At 42.1% G+C, this 18,728-nt stretch overlaps 1 protein-coding gene across 1 annotated transcript in view; it reads left to right on the top strand.

Moving 5' to 3' along the window:
• Positions 1–17,955, top strand: part of LOC128617149 (protoheme IX farnesyltransferase, mitochondrial) — a 48,313-nt gene extending 30,358 nt beyond the window's left edge. Inside the window, exons 5-7 of the mRNA XM_053640173.1 lie at positions 5,982–6,052; positions 13,169–13,401; positions 16,121–17,955. Of these exons, the coding sequence (XP_053496148.1) occupies positions 5,982–6,052; positions 13,169–13,401; positions 16,121–16,563 (747 nt within the window). The 3' untranslated portion in view covers positions 16,564–17,955. The remainder of the gene's footprint in view (positions 1–5,981; positions 6,053–13,168; positions 13,402–16,120) is intronic.
• Positions 17,956–18,728: the final 773 nt, after the last annotated feature.

Raw genomic sequence — 18,728 nt, 5'->3', positions numbered from 1 at the left:
CATGTTTTGGAATGTGGAGCTTTTGTCTCGTTGAGGATATGAGGGTACAGAGCAGGTCTAAACCAGAAGAACATGTCCGATCATTCAAATACAACTTTCAACTGTAATTTGTATCGTTATGACGGCTATTTCTTAGCATGAAACCTACATTCTGTGATGCTAATCTAAGCTGAACTTCGGCGATGGCTACATACATCGATTAGCAATGTCTCAGTGATAACATGTTCCCGGACATCTGTAATTGGCTTATTAGCATGTTTGCTGTTTAGCACATCACTCTAACCATTAATCAGGCTTGTCAGCATGCCAGCTGACCCTCTGCCAGGTTGTTTACAGCAGAGTGCTCCCAGGCTCAAGGCAGAGCTGTGAAGAAATGATCAAAAGTTCAAAAGTGCTGGGAGTAAGAGAGACCGTCTAGCATTGTCTGACTCCTAGCCTGTGAAGATAGCGGACAGTACTGATAACGGCCCATTTGTTTTTGCTGTATGGAACATAAGGGGACGAGTTCATTAATGAACCACTGTTACAACTCAGCATTTTCACAAGGGCTGATCATTTACAATACCTTTCCCTTGCACAGAATACTTCACGGTATGAGCACCAGAAATCTGGAGCCACACATTCTCCACTGGCTCTTGGGCCATTCCTGTTTTTTTTTTGTTACCTGCTCAGGATTGGTACAATCACGACCTCATGGTAGTCGGAGGGATGGAGGAGCTTGTAACAGTGTGTTAGACGATTGATTGATTGAAATTTTCCGCCGAGAAACTGGTTCAGTAAATATAGTGTGCAAATATCTAAGCTGACTGCTAGATTACTAAACATGAATACAAGGTGTTATTCTATTAGAATATCAAGGTTGAATCTCGTCTTCTCACTGGTTTTTTATAATAGAGCAGTGATTTCGCCTCTTGGTTTACACTAAATGGCAAATAGTATGTGGAAACCTGACGGGCACACACACATGTGGGCCTTCCTCAAACTTGTTGCCACAAAGTTGGAAGCACACAATTGTATAGAGATGACTTTGTGTGCTGTACCAAGGGACCAAAATCTGTTCCAGCATGACCGTGCACCTGTACCCAAAGTGAGATCCATGAAGACAAGGTTGGAGTGGAAGAACTCACGTGTCCTGCACAGAACTCTGACCTCAACCCCACAGAACACCTTTTTGAATGAACTGGAACGATGACCCCTAACCCCAGGCCTCCTAACCCGACATCAGTGCCTGACCGCTCTAATGCACTTGTGGCTGAATGGCCAGATCTCCACAGCCACGCTTCAAATCTAGTGGAACGCCTTCCCGGAAAAGTGGAGGTTATTAGAACGGCAAAGTGGGGATGTTCAAAAAGCACATATAAATGGTGTGGCGAAAGCTTACACCAGGCCATAGTTTCATTGCGTTTGATTACTGCGTTCATTCGTCAACATGTTGGTTGAGTGATGGAACTTCTGCTTCCATCTTATTCACAACAGGTGGATGGGATCTGTGGTTTCAGCTGACTACCACAGAGCAAGGTTTTGGTCTGTGAAGATCCAACATTCATGTTTTAAAATATTCTTACTTCCTGTTTTTCTTCCCCCACCGAGTTGTTTCTTGTGTGTGGTGGACTCCAGTCTGGTAACTCAGATCTGGAAGCTTCCTTCTCCAGTGCCTCGGTTCACAAGCTGCAACTCTGTCTTTCTTGTTTTACTCTCACGTCCAGATGAACTGAATCTTGTTGCCAGATTACTGTTTGCTGTGAACCTTGGAAACACATCAGGAAATTGTTCTGCTTGTTACCCTTGAAACTCCAGAAACTGGTCCATGCACCTGGATTTCGATTGGCTGCAGCTCTCGATTGTTGATTCTTTTTTTTTACAGACTTAAACTCTTGGATCATTTCATGTTGGGCTTGTGTGGATGGAGAAGTGTCTCTACAGTTGGTGTTTAGATCTTCCATTTCCAGATCCTGTTGATATATTTGCTATGTACAGGTGGTCAAATGTACACAGTTGTTGTGATCGTTATTTATACTCACTAACATGTACTTCCTTGGAATGTGTGTGGTTTACCAAGACGGGAACTGGCAGTCAGACTTCCATGTCCACTATTCGGCTTGCTCCGGTGTGATTTGTGATAGATAGATTCTCTTATGATACCACAAACGAATTTATTAAGCAACAAGTTCTCTTTCTCTGTGATCTTGTTGACGTGGAAAACCGGGCGAATGTATACGTATATGGTTACATCGTGTGCGGACTACGTGGCCATCCTGCAGCTTGTTCTTTGATATTCTTCATTTTGCGTGTATGTGCTTGCAATTGAAAGCAGACTGTATCTACACTGGGTTCACACTTGTCACATTGATCAATCAGCTTTTCATCAAGCCGACAGTTATGCTGCGTATGTGCACACATTTGTTTCCCTTCAAGCTTGCAGAAAATCAAATACGAGGAGACATGAACTTCATCACTTTCTGTCTCAGGCTTAGTAAAGATCATATTCTTATACACTTTTTAAAAAAATGACCAGTCTTCAGCTCAAGGCCTTGCTGTTGGGAGTACTGTGTAGATGGAATAGCTTGAAGGGGAGTGACAGTAAGTCTGAGTGAGTGATGATCTGAACCAGATGATCCATACACTTGAATGATTGAAGGCAAGTATGGGAACGGACAAAGTGAGAGGACACGCTGCCAGGATACTTAGAGTTTCTGTCAAGCCCTGAACACAGCAGAATTCTTGAGCTGTAATCCAGCTGTTTTTCTTACATCTTCAAGCTCTGATGGAGCCATTTTCATTCAAAAGTTTCATAAATTTGCTTTTCTGTGCGGTTTTTGGTCACACTCTGCTCATTCTTCATTTGCTGCCAACCACTAGTCATGTTGGCATCCAAACATGAAACCGTCAACATTTAAACAATAAATCAGTTACCAAGATGTTGGTCAATAACCTTATTAGCTATTCAAGGTAAGTAAGGGCGTTCTCCCACTTGGTCCGAATGTTTGAGTCCACACCCAGGACTGATTCTGGGCTTATTTGAGAGGAAGGGCTTATAATTGCAGGATTGCTTTCAAGTAGAAGAATTATTTCCAAATCATGGATCGAGTGAGCAGTTCAGTACATCAGTTGAATCGTTTGGAAAACGTTTGGCACTAGGTTTAAATGTCTGCTGTTTATTATTTTCCCTTGGTACCCAACACTCAAGCAATGACGAACAGTCCTTTCGGAATGCATGGCATGTCATCATGTGGGAATATCATAAAACACAGAGCTGTTCTCCTTTAATAATGTTTTTAGCCATGCAGGGCAACATGAGACGTGCTTTTTTCACGATGCTCTCAGTGCATGCACTTGCACCACGGAGGTGAGCAAATTACACTGCCCCAGTCCAATGAAAGTCTGGTTGTATATGTCAGTAAGGCATTCCGTCTCCTCCGCTGAACATACCTCTCTCCCTGCCATCATGAATCCATGAAACAGGAAGTAATGAGACAGTCAATCGTGTTGCTTGCTGTGCAGCGCCAAGAGCAGATAGCTTGCAAACATGATGGAGTCCGCACCCCAGTAGGGAGGAATTGAGCCCCAGACCACTGTTGTCAAGAGGACCAGGGATCAGTATTGGTAGTCTGGACTGCTTCCAGGCTTGAAAACAGCTTTCACACTCCACCAAACATACCACACACTGCGCACGTCCAGAAAAATGCAAGGGTGAAAGCTGCATGCATTCCCAAGACAATTTGAAGTTACCAGTCAAGTTATGTTAGTCAGATGGTCTGTATTTCTTCCCATACCTAATTTAACACTAATGCCTTTTGAGTTTGCTAAGCCACCCAATGCAGATTTATTGCTTTTTCTCAAGTATTTCGCATGCTGGTTAATACACATGCTTACATACTATTAGGGCTAGGAGCTTTTTCCAAAACCACCACGGACACATCAGCATTCAGGCTTTGAGCCTTTTCCTCCAAGTAAAGGCATTATTAGAGTTTGGCCAGCCCTCCTGAGGATCAACCCCAAGCCAGAACCCTCACCCCATTTCTTTTACCGACCTCTTGATGCGCTTTCTGACCCAGGAAATAGAATTAACACCTTGGCCCTCAAACTGAGCTCCCTCAGCGTGGGCCACAGCTGCTGCGGTCCTGCCCCATGCCTCTAATGGCTAAAAGAATAAAACTGAGACTTTGCAGAGCATGCACTGCTCTTTTACACAGCAGATGTTGGGCTTTAGCTTCCCCAAGTCAGCTCCGGTGACATTGGTCCGTGTTGGATGGTGCTGCCAAAGCCTGTTGAGGGGGGAAATGAAAAACCATCAATCTGCAGTGTCACCTCTTGGACTTGTTCGTCACTGTTAAAAGTCTTCGAGAAGGTTTGCTGGCTTGCTGATGCAATTCTTGAAGCCATCTGTGTGTGATGTCAGACAAACAAATCATGTCGTTCTTGTCCACGTTGAAACACGCTAAATATGTTGAAATATTTGGGGGTGTGTTTAGCCATTTTGGTGCTAATTTGTTGGTTGGTGCCGTGTTGTGGAGTGAAAAGTTGTGATCCAGGCTGACCTCACAGGGGGTGTTTGTCATTTAGGTGGAGAATGAGATGAAGAGTGTGACGGCATTGACGGCCATATTTGCATCGAATGTTGAAGCTTTGGTAGTTAATATTTTTGAGCAGAGTGTACAGGAAGGAAGTGAGGGAGCTGGACAGTCTAAAGGGCTAAAGCACTGCTGCATCACTCTCTTTAGGTGGAGATGGATCAAGGGCTTAATCCTATTGCAGCACTCTCAGAAGGTGGTCAAATAGCATTGTGGTTAATATAGATGGTGAAAAAGGTTCAATTGAAAACTCGGACCTTAATTACAAAATAAACATTAGATGGCTTTGAACAATACATGTTAATTATATATTTCTTTAAAAAAAAAAAAGCAACTTGTTCATGGATTTTTCTTTAAGGCTTCAGTTAATCACAGAAGAATATATGTAGCCATGTAAGCAAACACTTGTCATAGATCATATATATCAAATTTTCTGTGGCAAAGTGATATGCCTCATTTCTCCAAAGCTTATAAGAAAATACATACGCATTCAGTGTAAAATGTTCCTGACCATGGAGCCTTTCCCAGTGTCTGACAATAAATTAGAGCGGGAGAAAGAAAGCGGGTTATCTGTTTATTAGCTCTTTTATGTGAGCTATATTTCAAGTGTAATGCATCCTGGGATTCACTGGTTGAAATAGTCGGATATCTGTTTTCTTCATTAGGTGTGGACTTGCACACTGAGATTAACCGGTTCCTGGCTTCAGGCACCCCATGTGTTTGCATTTTCGCCACACATTGCGGTTTCCCAGGGGTGGCTTTTAAGCAGACTCCCCAAGAGCAGGCCATAAAACAAAAGGAATAAGTAGTTTTTCGTCATAATCGTCCCCTTATGCACCAAAGAGAGCCCCGTGCGCACACGTAACTGTCTGATTATGCATCGCTCGCAGTGCTATGCCTCCGTAGCAATTCTCCCACAATAAGTGCAGCGTCGCTGCGTCCAGAGACCGTCTGATTGATCCAGGTTTTTCCATTGATTCGGTTTCTGCCAGTTCAATAAGCTTCTCATAGACTGGTGTGAGACAGAATGGCGTTTGGAACAGATGTTTAGTCTTGGCAATGAAGCAGAAGTATTTTGTTTCTGAAGCCTCCTTGTTTGTTCTTTGGCAGAGGACAAAAGGGCTCCTGTCAAGGAAATGACAACACTTGTGCTTACATGGTTTCTGAGACATTCAAGTCTAAATGAACATCATTTAAAGCATTTCTTAGCATTTCCAGCCCTGAGCCTAGAGTTTCCAAGCTGCTGTGTTTTTAGAATCTGTTTTATTTGAGTGTGTGTGAGGGCATTTAGAGCCGCTCAGTGTGTGACCACTAGTTTATTGGATAAAAACCCTCACGTTTTGCATTACTGTGTGGTGTCTTGTCTTAATCATTGTGTCCTGACTCATTTTTCTCATTGTTTTCCCACAGTACTTCGAAGTGCCCTTTGATTCCAACATGAACCGTACAAAAAACAGACCACTGGTTCGAGGACAAATAAGGTGAGTGTCACTAAAACTTGAAGCCCTGGAGGGTTTTACATTGTTTTTTTTTTTATTATCTACCACCTTATTTAACTTCATTTGCCTCTTAGCATAAAGCATCTTCTGTTACTTGTATCTTCGGACTGATCAACTTTATCCTATGATGCAACGTTTATATCCTGGTGGGCGTGGCTTCTCCCAGAATGACCCCGTCCCCACTCTCAGGGCTCACTGAATAGTTTCATGAAGAGGAAAGTAATGTTATTCAGATCGTATATGGCCTTCGGGCTCAGTAGATCTCGACCACATCGAGGACTTGTGGGAGATTTTGGAGCGACGTGTTTCTGGCGGCGCGCTCTCGCAACATTATCAAAGGGAATTACTTAATTAATTTATTTCTTTTGGAAGAATGGTGCTCATCATTTCAGTACAGTTCTAGAGTCTTGTAGAATCAATGCCAAGATGCATTGAGGCTGTTCACTGTTTACTAAAACACTTTGTTTTTTTTTGTTTTTTTTCTTCTTCTTTAATTCGCCATCTGTCTATACATATACCTTTCATAGAGGGAGGAAAGTAGCATCTCTTCATGCTTTTGATAAGTACCATAATTACACTTTTCTTGCTCCTTCGTTTGCTTCCGTTAACCTTCACAGGCTAACAATGTCATTTTCGCTATCAAAGCTCTCATTATAATAAGTAGGTTGTGAATAAACTATGAGTCTGGACACATCGCTAAGGTCAGCTCGCTGCCGTCAGCTTCTCTTTTTACACTCTAAAGACCTCAGGCGGCGTAACGTCTGGATAAGGTTTAGCCTGTCAGTATTCGCAGCCGTATGCCAACGTTTATCTGCCGATGGCCGCTCACACACCTGTCCTGTGTGGAAGCTGATCCAGGTGCACGCGCCGTCACTGACCTGCTGCTGTCTCCACTTGCATTCGGGTCTGATATGGTGACGTCGTGCCATAATGGGTAAATGTGAAATAGGTACTGCTTTAATGATTACGATCTAGCAGTTTTGATATTTAATTTGACGTGTGGCTTCAGCAGACGCTTTTGTTCAAAGCAACTCGAGTGAGAGTGCAGTCGAGGGTGTCGTCATGTGACGTGTTTAGTCATTTTAGTCAATTTGTTGGTTGAAGTTGTCATTCCTGGGAGAAATTAGCAGCTGTATGCCATGCTAATGTCATTAGCTGATATTGTTATTGCTAGCACAGTTACAGTGGTGTTTAATAGGAGAAAAACGTCAGGTTTTGCTGTTGGCTCTGAAAACCAAATGTGCAAGACAAACGTCTTGTCTTGCTCACCATTTTCCAGTGATGGTCAATGGCATATTAACGAGAAGTCCAGCGTAAAAGTAGTGGAACTTGGTGCGAACGTTATGACTCAAAGTCCCAGAATGCAATCCAAGTATATATGGTATAGTAGCGCTGAATTACAGCGGAGGCTCGGCTCAGTATTAGTCTGACAGTTCAAACTTTGGAATATGATCTGTTTGAGCAGATGAAGAGGTGAGAGATCTGGACAGACTAAAGGACCACACAGACTAAAGTGCTGCCGCATCACTCTTTTAAGGCAGAGATAAAGCGACGGCTAAATCCCACTGATGCCAGTATCAGCAGACCGTCGACCAACATTGTGGCTAATGCAGGAAATCATAACCAAAATGGAAATAGAACAACATGTTGATGAAGGAAGTTTAAACTCGACTCAAACTTGGTCAACTCAGAAGTCCGAATTTTAACTCTTCCACCGCTAGTTCACTGGTTAATAGTCGTTATTGCTTCTTGTGTAAAGCCACGTAAACACACACTTGAGGTTAACAGCCTTTGTTTGTTGCTAATCACGTTTGTTAGTAGATCCTGATCTCGAAAGGCCCCTGACCCATGCTTGAGTCACTTTCCACAACAAAGAGCTAATCAGTCAACATGAGAAGGTAAAGACTGGCAGTCAAGTGAATCCAAACAGTCCAAACCAAACGGCTAGTTAATCCCTCTGCTCTGTGTGTGTATGGTTCATGAATCCACATGCACAAACGTTTCACACTGTAATTCTGGAATGCTCGATATGACTCACTTGAGCTTTTTTTTTGTTTTCGGTGTCAACTGGCTGCTTTGAAACTTTACTTGCTGCCTTGTCTCTCACAGTAAAGACAGCAGGCTTGAGAGCTGTAGCTGTAGTTTGGATACAGAGCAGCTGTGTGAGCTTCATCTCCAGCTTCACCGATTTCGCTCTGACCTCATTTAGACAAAGCGTTTCTCAGAGCACCGATAAAGAGGCGAGCTGATAGCTGATCACTGGCGTCTGTTAAGCTCTGGGTTTAAAAGTTAAGCTCGAACATCTCTCTTGAGATATGTTCGTGAAGTCAAATGTACGTCCGATATTGAAGCATTCCATTAAAAATGCATCTTTAAAGGTTCTATGTGGGACATACGCTAGGTAGGGTTCCTTTCACACAGGAGAGGTCAAATTGTTCTGCTCCTGAGATTTTATTATTTGCACAATTCGAAAGCTTCCCTCAAGGATTTTTGGATTCTTAACAGTTTTAGCTTTATACAGAAGCTCTACTTGGAGCCTTTTTGTATCTGTCCTGTTTGGTTCTACAGTTTGCCACAGATGAGTCAGTAGACAGAAGACGATGTGGTCGATGTTATTTGAGTAGTTACAGGTTCCTAGCTACTGCTTGGAACCCATTCTGATGTCTGATGGGCTAGGTTTCAAAGAACCTTTAGGGTTCCCCTAGACCCTTACGGGAACTAGAATGAACCCTTTTTATCCCTAAGAGCGTGGAATAAACAGTTCCATTTAGCATCTCGGGACTTTTTTTTGTCCTGAAGGAAGAACATGAAGAAGAACATACTGTGAAAAGGAAACCTCATGTAGAGCTCTGCATACAAAAAAGGTTTGAAGGCCGTTACAATGCTAGAACCATCTAGAACCGTGATTGAGTTAATATTTAGTACTGTAATTTCTGCGTACGGTGTTTCATGATATTTACCTCAGAGTTAGCTAGTTCTACTTGATTTTACTTCTTTTTTTTTTTTTTTCTACTTGGTTTCTGCCTTTTTTTTTTAAAGGTTGTTCTGGAGTCTTTTCAGCCATAGGCAGCGTGTATATAACGAGCTCGGGTAGACGTACGACCAACACCCTTAAACAAACAAAGCCACGCTCGTGCAGGCAGCCGTGCAAACACAAACGTCACCTTTCAAACGTATCTTTATATCCATTAGCCTTGACACGGAGCGAGCCATTTGCTCGGGCAAATACAAACATTTCAGTAAGTGGTCGTTGTGTCAGCCCTAAGCATCACGTCCTCCGGAGCCTTTGAAGTTTTGCTCTGAAATGTGGGGTGACAAAAGAAGTCACATTACACCAGTGTGCAAGCTGATACTCTAAAACGTCCTTCAGCACAGCTTACCATCAGACTGGTGTAATGATCTCCTTATCGTGCAGTAATGTGTTCCGTGCTCATGTACTCATTTATTACTCACGTTTACGTAGCTATAGTGAAGCACAAGTGTTTGCATACAAACTCAGTTACAGAGCTTCGTTACAGCTTTGCCTCTGCCTGTTACAAAGCACTGACACTGGAGACTCCTTCCAAAAATCATAAATAATCATCTCCTCGTAGAAAATGTCATCATATCAGTGATTGCACATTACATAGAGCTTCTACCATACAAGTCCGTTTGCATTTATTGTTCCTATAGAAACGATGTATCAGAACAGGCACAATAATATAAACCTGCAATTTTCCTAAAAATGTTAGTTATAGATGAAAATTATTAAACCCATTCTGACCAATCAGAATGAAGAATTCTTTTGTAAACAAAATATTTGCAAGAACAAGACGTTTAGGGCTCATGGATATACAGGCGCATCTAAAAAAAAATAAATAAATAAATAAATAAATAAAAATTGAATATCGTGGAAAAGTTTTTTTTTTTTTTCTGTAATTTAATTCAAAAAGTGGAACTTTCATATATTCTAGATTCATTACGTAAAGTGAAATATTTCAGACCTTTTTTTTTTTGTTTTAATCTCAATGATTACAGCTTACAGCTCATGGAAATCAAAAATCCAGTATCTCAAATTCTTAGAATAAAGAATTTACAATACAGAAATGAGAAGAGCTCTAATCAGATAATTAACTCAAAGCACCTGCAAAGGTTTCCTGAGGCTTTAATCTCTCAGTCTGGTTCAGTACACACAACCACAATCACGGGGAAGATGACAGTAAATTTTGCATTTCATTTGGAAATCAAGGTCCCAGAGTCTTGAGGAAGAGTGGAGAGGAACAGAATCCAAGTTGCTTGAAGTCCAGTGTGAAGTTTCCACAGTCAGTGATGATTTGGGTTGCCATGTCATCTGCTGGTGTCAGTCCAGTGTGTTTTCTCAAGTCGAGAGTCGATGCAGCGTCTACCAGGAGATTTTAGAGCACTTCGTGCTTCCGTCTGCTGACGAGCTTTATGGAGATGCTGATTTCCTTTTCCAGCAGGACTCTGCACCTGCCCACAGTGCCAAAACTACTAGTATCTGGCTTACTGACCGTGGTATTACTGTGCTTGATTGGCCAGACAACTCACCTGACCTGAACCCCATAGAGAATCCATGAGAGACACCAGACCCGACAATTCAGACGAGCTGAAGGCCGCTATCAAAGCAACCTGGACTTCCAGAACACCTCAGCAGTGCCACAGGCTGATTGCCTCCGAGTACTGATTGCATAAATGAACATACTTTTCAGAAGGTCGACATTTCTGTATTATAAATTCTTTAATATTTTGAGATACTGGATTTTTGATTTCCATGAGCTGTAAGCCGTAATCATCGAGATTAAAATAAAAAAAAAGGCTCAAATTGCCGATAGTTAGGGGCAGTCCGTCCAGGATTTTGTGATTTTTGCGATCGCAGAAATTAGTGCAAAATCAAAGCAAACTCTGCAATACTTGGGAAAAGCTTTGATATATATATATATAAAAAAAAGCACCAAAAAAACGCAATTTTTTAAAAAGGCTGCAGCAAAATGGAGCACTTTTCCGTGAAATCCTGTATGGACTGATTAGGGGGTGATAGCATGTTCCATACAACCTCACAAGCCTATCCTGTAGGCTCGATATATGCTTTTCACTTACCTCAAATACTTGAGTACAAATAATCGGCTCAAATACTTGAGGTGACAGCTATGATTTTTACCGAATATCCTACTCCGTACTTTGATTTTTTTTTGTACCAATCAACATCAACAACAAAATCAGTTAAGTGATGGAGTCCTTATATTTTATTTATATATATATGTTTTACATTTAGTTTGAGTTCTTATGGTGACATTTAGAGCTGGAGCTGTGGTCCGATTGCTTACGTTGACCTTGGGGAACTGCAGGTCTACAGAGAATGTTTTTTGTTTTAGTTTTTTTGAGAGATAACAACTAATAACCAAAATGGCCGCCGAAGACTCGCTTTTATTAAGTTATCTCTTCATGAGATATCAAACAATGGGACTCATGAAGATTAATAACGATTCATTCTCCTCCAATGGCTTCAGAGTGGTTTAATACATACCTTTAGAGTAACCAGATCCTCCTCTCAGCAGGACAGAAAATGCTTTATGGACTTTTTTTTATGCATGCTTTATGGACTTTCTGAAACTTTGTTGAAGCTCAACCAAGACCATGATTGAAAGTAATCCATGAGATCTCGAGCAGGACATCGAAAAGAACATCATCAGTATACCGCACAAATCGAATTAGCCGGCTAACTTCTTTATGATTGTTGTGGCTGGTGGCGTAACCGAATCCGTGTGTTGGGAGCAGCATCACAGGCGCTCCAGAAGTCCAAATATTCTCAGACCCGAGTTAAATGCAATCGGACCCTGAGTGGTTCCAGCATCGGCGACAGCACTATGAATAAGTCTATAGAACAGTTGTTAATATTTGTAGGATATTTATTAATTTAATAGTAAAGGTGTGTCAAGGTGATGGAGTTGTTCAGAATGGTAAATTGAGACCAGGACTCTATTAAGCTGCGTTTGTTTATAGTGCAAGGAAGGAAATCTTGCTTTGTGATCCTACGTTTTATCCCCAACAGTTTTCCACACAAGTTTCTCCTCAGTCTTAATTTGCTTTAGTTTTCCTGTTAAATATAGATGCAGCATGAATATTTCTACAAGTAGTTCTGTGTCATTTCAGCATTTAGCATAAGTTTCCACTATAGTAAATGTGAAGCGGAACAAAGTCTGCCTACTTCTAAAATATTACTAATAACGTCTTTTTCCATCACCTAACCTCGTTAAAATTGGATTTGAAAAACACCGACTTTGTTTTTCCCACCACATAAAAACGCCTGGGTTGGAACTAGGTATATATTCGGTGTATTAATATTCACCAAATGTTTCAGAAAATTACGCCGACGTAATTATTACCACGGGACGATTTGATCGATCGTGTTTCATAAACGTGATCATTTTCAGTATGTTCATTAATTATTATCAAGAATCTCCATCCTGATTTCTGAAAAGCTGCTTGGTCCACAATGTCTCTTGTTAATAAAAGCGCTATATAAATCCTAGAATTGAATGGGAGCGAGTGAAGTGCCTTTCTACTGTCAGTGATCACCGATCTCTCGCTCTTCAGACGCGCACTTAAATAAAAGCACCACATGAAACGGTTACAACAGCAGTAATCACAGTTATGTGGAATTTCCAGCAGTTGGACCAAAAAGCCCTTTTTTTTTCCTCCTTTGGTCCCTATCTGGATCTCCCTTTAATTTACAGAGTACTTAGCTGTGAATTTGAACCAGGCCTAGGCTGCTTTTAATTACAATTTTTTTTTTAAAGCCCATCGGACGTGCCTAACTAGTAGACGTGTGGTTAGGCAGGGTTTGATCTCCAGCACGCGCCTCACCCCTTTGTTTCTCTCGCACACGCACTCGTCACGCAGAAACACTTATCACAGCAGCTGCTCTTTATTTATCCCATTTCCGTGCTTGTATACGGAACTGTACATGCATCCGACCAAGTCAAATGAATTGAACATAAATAAAGAAGTAGAATGCCGTGTTCAGAGAATGAAGTCTTGATTTCATTTGCCTGAGATGTGAGTAATCTCTTCTTTCAATTCTGTCTCTCTCTCTCTCAGCCCCCTCCATGCCGTATCATTCGCTCTGGCCTGTGGGATTCCCGGCGTGACCTTGTTGACCCTGGCTGTGAATCCTCTAACTGGCTTCCTGGGGGCTCTGAACATCTTCCTGTACACGTGTTGTTACACGCCCCTGAAGCGTATCAGCATCACCAACACGTGGGTGGGCTCGGTGGTGGGGGCAATTCCTCCGATCATGGGCTGGACCGCTGCTACAGGCGCACTCGATCCAGGTCTGACCAATACACACGCGTACACACACACACACTACATACACTTGTATGTACATATTACATAAGTGTTGGCCCGCTGCGAGTCAAGTGTGTTATGACGGCTGAAGTGTGCCGCGCAATCATCCGAGATCTGCACACAGATAATAAACCACGCCCATTTACTGCATGTTTAATGACCTCAGCAGCTGTAGATGAGGGGGCGGGGGGGAGCATTCAGCCTTGAAAGTTTTCCCAAAACAGGAAGGACTTTCAAAATGTTTACGCAGTTAGCTGATACTTAGTTTTGTGTGAGTTTTCTGTATTTATTTTTAAACTGTAATCACATAGACAGTTCCAGCTGGAGTTTTCCAGTGAAGAGGAAGTTAGTATAAGTCACTGGCATGGCAGTTTATATGAACGATCAATATGGTGGTGTGTCGCCATGTTTTTTGCTTCCTATGCTGTGATTGCTGAGTAGTTGTCACTTTTTTTGGGGGGGTTTTTTGTTGTTGTTGTTGTTGTTGTTGTTGTTGTTTCTTTCTCTTTCTTCGTGGTATTACAATGTTTATAATGCTAGTATAAAATGGTGATTTAAAATAAATAATAAAAGATGAAGATAAACGTCGTTAAAAAGGCTGATAAAAAAAAAAAAAATCGGTCATTAAAAATGGCTATAAAACAATCCAAAATTGAGATAAATTAAAAAGCGTTGGATTAAAAAATAATATAAAGTCCCCATGAAGTGCCTTGAAATGCGCAGCGTTCGATGTGTTGTATTTTCCACTGAAACAGGAAGTCAGGGCGGGACATATCGAGTGGTTCCTCCCCCTTTTTTTAAATGGCCAATAACGTTTATCTTACCTCACAGCCGATGCTAAGTCGTACTTGGCAGTTAGTACCATGGATTTTTAGAACGTTAGGGGGCGGGACACTTCAGATTCTAGAGAGCATTTGATTGGACAGAAAATCTGACGAGACGCTGAAGTGCAGAATGATGTCATCGAAGTTGTCGATTCGTATCGGTGGTCGAGAGAGACTGTAAATTTTGAACGCGTATATCATCTGTCTAAATGCAAGTGTTGTCATTGTTTTGGAGCACACTAGATTAGAGATAATCTTAAGGCGAACGTATTCACACTAAAAGCCACAAAACGTCCATTGTGATTTCATGGGGACTTTAATATTTGTATGGCAATAAAAACATTGATCAAATAGAATAAATGGTGATTTAAAAAAATAAATAAATAAATAAATTTTAAGGCAATTAAAAATATTCTTAAAACGTCACACCGTTGTGGTGTCCTCTGGTCAGCGTAAAAGAGCGACGCGCGGCTCGTCATAAACGGCGTCGGTGTTACTAATTACTGTGTGCTTTGTGCTGGGAAAGACGAGCTTACTGTTTCAGATCCCTTGTTTTCCCAGAGGGTTTAGCTGCGCGTGTGTTTACACAAGCAGAGCCGAACACACACACACACACACACACACACACACACAGGGTTTCATGCTCTGGTGCTCAGACTCAGGCCGCTGCGCTGCTGCTGTTGCTTTTCTCCAGCACAGGAGCTGAAACACAAGCCTGACTGTCTCTTCTCTCGCATTTCTAGTGCGGGGAGTGTGTGAGAAATTACTAGAAAGTGTTGGGTTTTGTTTTTTTTTTGTCCATGTGTCCTTGTCTCTTGAGTTTGATTTGTTCCAAGCTGCTTGAATTACATTTAGCATCCTTGGGCTTTGGAAATATGCAAATTAAACGATAGTACTTGTTTCTGATTGGCTGGCAGAAGTGATATGTAAACAGTTACCGAGTTAGACCGTAACTGCGTCCCAAATGACATCCTATACACTACGCACTCACACTATGTACTCCGTCTAGTGTACGAGTTTTAGAAGAGTAGTATCGTCTCAAATGGAACGCTAACGTTTTGTTTCCCAGTAGATGGCAATTGACGTCAAATACACGTAACGCGCCGCCGCTAGATTTAAATGAAACTGAATTTCACCGTATCAAGGTAACATAAAGAGTGAAATTCATTTACAGAAGTGTGCACACTTTTTTTTTCTTTTCTTTCTTCTCTGAGCAAATTTGAGCCCGCATCAGCGCCTGGTAGCTCCGCCCCTTTTCCACTACGTAAGCAAAGCTGCGACTGTGAGCGCATGAAGTATCCAACGTTCAACACTTCGTTTTTCTTTTTCTTTTCCCCCAGTTGAATAAGTGGATCACTTGACATGCACTTTTCAGTGTGAACACGACTCACGCTATTTATACTACAAAATGGCGTAGAACAGTGCACGAGTAGTAATGGTGCGATTTGGGACGTACCTACCTAGTGTTTATACGTTACACTATTGCCTTTGTCGTCACACAGCTAATCAAAACTAAGAAAAAGACAACTGGCTAAATAAAATGTAAGCTCGCCGTGTTTGCTACTTTCATAATTTGAGGAAAGTACCAAAAAAAAAAAAAAACAGCTCTAAATCCTAACCAGCTATTTGTAAAAATTATAAGTGAGATACTGAGGCACTTTGGTGGACATTATCTGAAAATGAAGAACTGTTTTCCACCATGTTGTTCTTTGCACACATCTTGTCCATTCTTCTCCGATTTTGGGACGCTTGTATTCTTCTTGTAGTACTTTGTGTTGTATTACTTGCTCACTCTTTCGTTCTTGTGCACTTTGGCAACATTGGTCATGGTTCTTTAATTTGATGTGTCTGACTTTTTTTTCTCTCTCCTGCTCTCTAGGTGCTCTGCTGCTGGGGGCGTTCCTCTACTCGTGGCAGTTCCCTCACTTCAACGCTCTGAGCTGGAACCTCCGCGAGGACTACTCGCGCGGCGGATACCGCATGATGTCGGTCACCCACCCGGCACTGTGCAAGCGGGTGGCACTCCGCCACAGCGTTGCCCTGATCGGCCTGTCCACGCTCGGCCCCGTGCTGGACGTCACCACCTGGACTTTCCCGCTCATCTCTCTGCCCATCAACCTCTACATCAGCTACCTCGCCTTCCGCTTCTATCAGCGTGGCGAGCGCCAGAGCGCCCGCAAGCTCTTTTTCTGTAGCCTTTGGCACCTGCCCATGCTGCTTCTCCTCGCCCTCACCTGCAAGAAGAGACGCCTAGCCGAGGAGGCGGGGCCAACCGGGTCCACGGACGCATCTATCGCATTACACGCATCCTCTTCTTCCTAAACCACGATAAACAGCTTTATTTTCCGTCACGAATGACGGCTCGGATCGATCGGAGCAAGACCGAACACCGAGTAAAGTCTGATCTGATTATACGGTTGCTGAAGATAAAATTCCCGGACTCTCTCAGGTCTTTCGTAAATTAAGTCTGAAAAGAGTGTAAATATGTGAAATATTGAATAAAATATCCATCCACACGATCGCAGAAGCCAGAATCATCGACTCGCTGAATGAGTCACATTTAAATGATAGGAAATTAGATCCAGATTTGGATCTGAAGCGCTTCTCTGTATGTAATGCTACACGGTCCTGAGTTACAGCTCAGGTTTAAAGCCAAAAATTCTCATATACTGTAAGAGGTTTGCTAAACGAACGTGACTGGACCCTGTTTCGCTAACATGGTGCTGGTGCTGTTTAGGGAAGTAGAGAGCATTTTGAATATCTGAGCAAGGTTTCCACTGGTTTACAAGTTCAACCCTTATATAATTGGACGTGGGAGCCGAAATAAATTCATTCCGCGTTGATACACGACACAATAATGTCATGGACATTCTCTTTGTTCCTAGTAACATGGTTATTTATTTATTCAGTGACTGGTCTACCTTTATTGCTTTTCCGCCAATAGATTACAGCGTCGATGTGTTGTACACTTAGCTGGCCACAAGCTTCAGAATCCTGAATACTGTAATCTAATTGGCTGTCCACACTCCCTCCCTAATGCACCTTAGTCAAAAGATTTTCATCAGAAAAACACGCTTTTGAATAAGACTCTGTAGCGAAAGCTAGACGTTTGCTCACAGTACTAGCAGTTCTAGCATTTTGCTGCAGAGATTCGACTCCAGAACCTCCTGCCTCGAGAACCACCACCGACTCATCGGGTGGAAAAAGGTTCTGTGATACTCCAGAGAGAAAGTAAGCCCCTTGGCGTTGGCTTTCCTGCCGTCCTTCATACTGTATGCAGCCTCTTGATGTCGTGTAACGTCTACATCTGACCTCACTGTATAAATAATTCATCTATGTGGAATATTAAAGAACATGTGTTCTTTAAAATAAATGCTTTTTAATCAGTGTTTTTGGTGGATGGATTCATCACAATTCAGTTTGATTTGTATAGCAGTTTTAACAATGCACCTCGTCCCAAAGCAGCTTTACAGAGTGATAGGAATTTAAAATGTATAAATTTATCCATAATGAGCAAGGAAAAACTCCCTGAGATCACATGAGGATGAAACCTTGAGAGGAACCAGACCCAAAAGGGGTTATCTGGGTGACGACGAGTAGTGTGATTTATAATCATTCCCTACTATAGATATAGTGTTGTACAGTGCATCCGGAAAGTATTCACAGCGCTTCACTTTTTCCACATTTTATGTTATAGCCTTATTCCAAAATGGATTAAATTCATTATTTTCCTCAAAATTCTACAAACAATACCCCATAATGACAACGTGAAAGAAGTTTGTTTGAAATCTTTGCAAATTTATTAAAAATAAAAAAACAATAAAATCACATGTGCATAAGTATTCACAGCCTTTGCTCAATACTTTGTTGAAGCACCTTTGGCACCAATTACAGCCTCAAGTCTTTTTGAGTATGATGCTACAAGCTTGGCACACCTGTTTTTGGGCAGTTTCTCCCATTCTTCTTTGCAGGACCGCTCAAGCTCCATCAGGTTGGATCATCAGCGTCAGTGCACAGCCATTTTCAGATCTCTCCAGAGATGTTCAATCGGGTTCCAGTCTGGGCTCTGGCTGGGACACTCAAGGACATTCACAGAGTTGTCCTGTAGCCACTCCTTTGTTAACTTGGCTGTGTGCTTAGGGTCATTGTCCTGTTGGAAGATAAATCTTCACCCCAGTCTGAGGTCCAGAGCGCTCTGGAGCAGGTTTTCATCAAGGATGTCTCTGTACATTGCTGCATTCATCTTTCCCTCGATCCTGACTAGTCTCCCAGTTCCTGCTGCTGAAAAACATCCCCACAGCATGATGCTACCACCACCATGCTTCACTGTAGGGATGGTATTGGCCAGGTCATGACTGGTGCCTGGTTTCCTCCAGACATGACGCTTGCCATTCAGGCCAAAGAGTTCAATCTTTGTTTCATCAGACCAGAGAATTTTGTTTCTCATGGTCTGAGAGTCCTGCAGGCGGGCTGTCATGTGCCTTTTA

The sequence above is a fragment of the Ictalurus furcatus genome, chromosome 13 (assembly GCF_023375685.1).
Source record: "Ictalurus furcatus strain D&B chromosome 13, Billie_1.0, whole genome shotgun sequence".
NCBI classification, from domain to species: domain Eukaryota; kingdom Metazoa; phylum Chordata; class Actinopteri; order Siluriformes; family Ictaluridae; genus Ictalurus; species Ictalurus furcatus.
Note: the sequence above shows the minus strand (reverse complement) of the source record. Positions and strands in the feature narration are given on the sequence as shown.